Here is a 5,000-nt window from a genome sequence, read left to right as displayed (position 1 = left end):
GCAGTTCGGGGGCAGAAAAAGACATTTCTAATGCTCCACGTCCTTGTTAGAGCAATTCTTAGTTCATAATCTGCGACTGATCTTGTGATACAACTCAACACTGCATATGAGAGATGGCAGTTTTACGCCAGGTTTAAGTGAAGAGGGATTTGCAACAAGAGTTCCACGTACTGAAGAGGTTGGCGGCAAATGAAGCTTGGAGGAGAAAAAAAATACAATAAAAAGCGGAGACTTGGGATGCAACAAGATTATACCGCCGTGGGAGGCTTTGGGGAGAGAGATACGTGTGTGTGGGGGGGTTACTGCGCACACACACACACACACACACACACACACACACACACACACACACACACACACACACCTCTGTCTGTCTGTCTGTATCGTCTCTGTGTCTGTCTCTGTCTGTCTGTCTGTCTGTCTGTCGCTGTCTGACTGTCTGTCTCTGTCTGTCTGTCTGCCTGTCTGTCTGTCTGTCTGTCTCTCCATTCTATTACCTTTTAGCCTCGTCCACACCAAATGCATCCTGCACGGGCGGGTACGTGCTGAGTAACCTAGACAAGTGGCCGTACTGAACTCAGACTGGTGCAAGCAAGACCTTCTAAGAGTTACAGTGATAAAGAATTCCGTAACACGTTAGGAAGCCTTTAATGTAGACCCAGACTAACCGCCTACACCCATACACCTTCACCTCAACTGCACCCAAACCATCTCCCCAACACACCCTCACCCACACCTCCTCCCACCCTCCCTACCACCTCCACATCCTGTCCTGTACCGTATCCACACCCACGTTTCCCATCCTCCAACAAAGTCCTACACCCTAAGTCCCCTCACACCCACACCGTTGCTACAGCCACACCCTCCCTAGACCCACACCCTCTCCCTCTATCCATATCATCCACACTCTCACACCTACACCCAGCTATATCAACTTCTAGCCACATCCATACTTAAATCTTCATTCCCATCTCCTTTCCTCCTCCACTCCCTCTCCCTATTTCCCACCCGCCCTCCTCTCCTCCTTCTTCACCATCTTTACCTCTTCCACACTCTCTTCCACACCCTCTTACACCCACTCCTACACCGAGCCTACACCATCTCCCATATCTCCCAGCACATTCATCCACTTTTGTACATCCTCCTACACCTTTGCCACATCCCTTAACTCTCCCATAGACGCTCCAGTCACACCCACACCCAATCCCTCCTCTCCCACCGTCCCCACTTGCATCCATGCCCAGGTACACCCACTTTTAACTATCGCTACACTCTCCCGTCCTCTTACACCCTCTCGGCAGACTTCATACACCCAAATCCTCCAGCACCAACATCTGCCCCCATGAATTCACTCTAGATACATTACATTCTCACAAGTTTTCCTAGCTTTCCGCACCCTCCTTCACCTCACACTAGCCACACTCACTTCTAGTTATACCACAACCACATCATCGCCATAATCCTCCATAACACTCCCCTACACCTACACACCCTGACCTTCCCAACACGTACACCCTCTCCAACACTCCAACACCCTGCCCACGCCCTTCTTGCCTACCTAACCGCTCGACACCCACTTCTAGCCGCACCCACACCCTCATCCTCTCCCTGTCGCCCGTTCCCCCACCATCCCTCCACCCTTACTCCTCCCGTGTGCCCGAAATTATATAAACCCCAGACCCAGGGCGAGCCAGCCATTCTCTCGCAAGCCTCAGACGCGGACACATCTCCAAGCTCTCCGTCTCTCACTACCACTCAACCATGGCTCGTCAGATCTGGGCGGCTCTCGTGCTGGGCGTGTTTTTGGGCGTGTTTTTCGGCGGGGTGGAGGGAAAGCCGGACCCCACCCAGCTGGCAGCAATGGCCGACGCTCTCAAGTATCTGCAAGAGCTGGATAAGTACTACAATCAAGTGACTCGTCCAAGGTGAGTTGTTCCACACTGTATGTTTTGTTCATGCTACCGTCAGACGATATGCTTTTCCTCTTCACTGTCATGTCTGTGTATCTATAACCAGACGCCTTAATTCCTCAAGGGTTGGCCACAAACGATTCTCCTCCACGTCACCCCGTCCTCCGCCATTTTCAACTCACTTGCCTCTCTTTCATATACCTCTCCACCACATCCCTTCATCTCATCCTCGGTCTACCCCTACCCTTTCCCCGCTCTGCCTGATTCCCATACATTCTGCTAGTCATTCCCTCATCCCTCATCATGTGCTTATGGCGTATTTATTTTATTCTTGCTACCACCAGACGATTATATTTGATCAAGGTTACCGCTCCAGACTGTACATTTTACGTTCGTGTTCTGAGTGACTGGATATTTCGTAACACCTGTCTCTCTGCGGTTTTTTCTGCTCAATACACCTCAGTCTCTCCTTGTACGTTATTGATGAACACTAACGTCGAGATTAAAACGGTGTAAACAACAGAATAAAGAATGTTAATGTGTAATATCCAAAATACATCGCTAAGGATGAGGTGATACGAAGCCTCAAATGTCACTTACAAAACGGCTCTAAAATTTTGATGTCGTTGATGTCTTTTGCGTTATTTGTGTTACTGTTTGTCTGTCTATCTATCTGTCTATCTATCTGTCTATCTATCTGTCTATCTATTTATCTATAACCAGGCGCCATAATCTTGGAATGGTGACCATTAAAGAAACTGTCTAATTGTCATTCTGTTCTGCGTCATAAGGCTGCTCTCTCTCAGACCCATACCACCGTCACTCTTATATCTCCCCATATCATCCTCGGATCCTCCCCTACTCCCCAGTCTCACTTTTCCAAGTCAGTCTTTCAACACTTCCATCATATCTACATGAACACAACACTCCCTCACTCCTTCATTTGTCACTCTGTCTCTCAGAGTTTTAGAAACGACAGAAAACTGCGTCCTTTCATTAGCCATGTTTTATCTCATTAATATTTTGATTAGATCTTATTTTCTTGCTTTACCTTATTGCTTTATCTTATTACCTCCGCCAACCAAGTTGGGCGGAGGTTATGTGATCACCCGTGATTGTTTGTGTGTCCACAAAATATCTCAGAAAGTTACACTCGAATTTTAATTTTCTAAAGTTATGCTCATCTGGCCAAGGAAACGTTGATTAGATTTTGAGGCGGATCCAGATTCAGGATTTTTATTGTAGTTGCTATTTTTTTTTTACAATATGGTAATGCTTATCATCACTCAGTGATGTTATAACATTGTGGAAGCCCGTGTTTACGACTGTGGTCGTGTATGTAGCTACTCAGCAGCAAATCTTAGAGTTTATTGTGTTGTCGGAGGTATGTACTCTCTGAGTGCTTTCTAGTTTAATCTTGTTTAGCTCATTTTTTGTATTATTTCATTCTCTAATTTAATATTATTATTTTATTCAAATTTTATTCCTCTATCTTATTTTAACTGATTTTTTTTTTAAATATTACTTTATTACCTTACCTGTATCTCATTTAAATGTCATTTTTTACATTATTCTTCCCTTATTTTTTAAATCTTATTCTACTGTTGCTACCATCACACTGTGTTATTTACCCTCTATGTATCCAATCACGTATTATTTAGCCCATTTTCTTACTGATATTTTCATACTCTTTTCCTTTTCCTTTTTTATATTAGCGACAGTATTCCAACCAGGAAGGTTCAGAGACAGCTTCCTAACCAACTCACTTCTACAAACCCATCCTAACACTGCATGAAATCGTCTTGCGTTGACTTTAAACTGATCCAGATTTTCTCCCTTTTGCAGCTTATTTCACGTAGCTTAGTGCCAGAAAAATAAATGCTGAGGTTCTACATATTTCCCAAAACACTTCTTCGTGACTAGCTTTGTATTCTAGCGTTAATCTATTGTTCTGATTCACCATTCAAGATGGAGAAATGGCAATTTTTGGCCAAGTTAGATCGGTATAGCACCACGAGTATAATACAAACCAGGTACTCGGGCTGAAGGGGCTAAGCTTAGGAAAGGCGTCTCGTACTTAAGGGGTGAAGGGATGTATCAAGGCTTCATCTAACCGGTTCAGTACAAAACCTCTATTCTACTCCCAGTGCTGTCTCGCTAGACTGCAAGAAAAAAGAAAAAACACGTTTCTAACCACAAAGGAAATATTTCTGGAAGAAGATTATAGCTTCAACCCTGTAAGCCCTTGACTCTCTCTCTCTCTCTCTCTCTCTCTTCCTAAGGCCTTGTTTTTCTGTATTCCTTTAATCACTACTCGATTTGATCTCTTCCAGAGGAAGAACTCCCTCCTAGTGAAGAATACAAAAAAGCTAAATCCAGCCGTTCAAGTTCGAGAAGTCTCCTTTAATCTGAATATCACCAGACAATTGCAAGAATATAATACGGCATCTACCACATTGGTATTGCTACTTTTCCCTCTTTCACTCTGATATGGCCTAAAATTGCCATCTCTTCTCTTTGAATTTTGAGACATAACAACGGATCAATTATAGATGATGACAGCGACGAAGTGCAGCAAAAATGACGTAGACCCACAGCACTGCCATATTCTGCCATTAAGCTTTGTGAAACAAGCTGCTTTTACTTTAATCTGTCTGGGACAGATTGAGGTAAAAGGTCTGTAGCTACTGATCTTATGAGCATCTCAAGGGTGTTGGAGAGGGACGCCTTCACTTGGTGGCACCCATATAACCGGAAGGGTCCAAAGCTCGGTTATGCATCTGTCTCCCAATTCCACTCCAATTCCGGAGAGTAGGAGTATGGACTGCAATGCAAAGGTTGTCTCAGTCTGCTGCCAGTGTCAGTCTTACGGCATCAGTTGCCCTAGGAGAATGTGGTGGTGCCCTCTCCCCATCGAATTATAATGCATTTTAGGTTGGAAGATATACAAAGCTTTTGTAGAAAATACATCTATTATCGTCCTACCTAAAGGATGTTTGGTCGAAGTGAATTTACATCAACAGTTTTATATTTGACGGAAACTGGGGCCACCTAGTTGATGACACCGTAGGCGGTCGCCTAGTGGTAGGA

The 5,000-nt window shown here is 44.6% G+C and overlaps 1 protein-coding gene across 2 annotated transcripts in view; it reads left to right on the top strand.

The window, feature by feature from the left end:
* Positions 1-1,728: 1,728 nt before the first annotated feature.
* NPF (neuropeptide F) overlaps positions 1,729-5,000 on the top strand; it is a 69,451-nt gene continuing 66,179 nt past the window's right edge. For both annotated transcript variants that reach the window (XM_080276655.1, XM_080276654.1), the window contains exon 1: positions 1,729-1,925. In XM_080276655.1, the coding sequence (XP_080132781.1) occupies positions 1,762-1,925 (164 nt within the window). In that variant the 5' untranslated portion in view covers positions 1,729-1,761. The remainder of the gene's footprint in view (positions 1,926-5,000) is intronic.

Source organism: Coenobita brevimanus, chromosome 66, assembly GCF_032717465.1.
Source record: "Coenobita brevimanus isolate Jiangsu-jjx chromosome 66, ASM3271746v2, whole genome shotgun sequence".
NCBI lineage: Eukaryota > Metazoa > Arthropoda > Malacostraca > Decapoda > Coenobitidae > Coenobita > Coenobita brevimanus.
The sequence above is the reverse complement of the archived record's forward strand: the minus strand, read 5'-3'. Positions and strand labels throughout refer to the sequence as shown.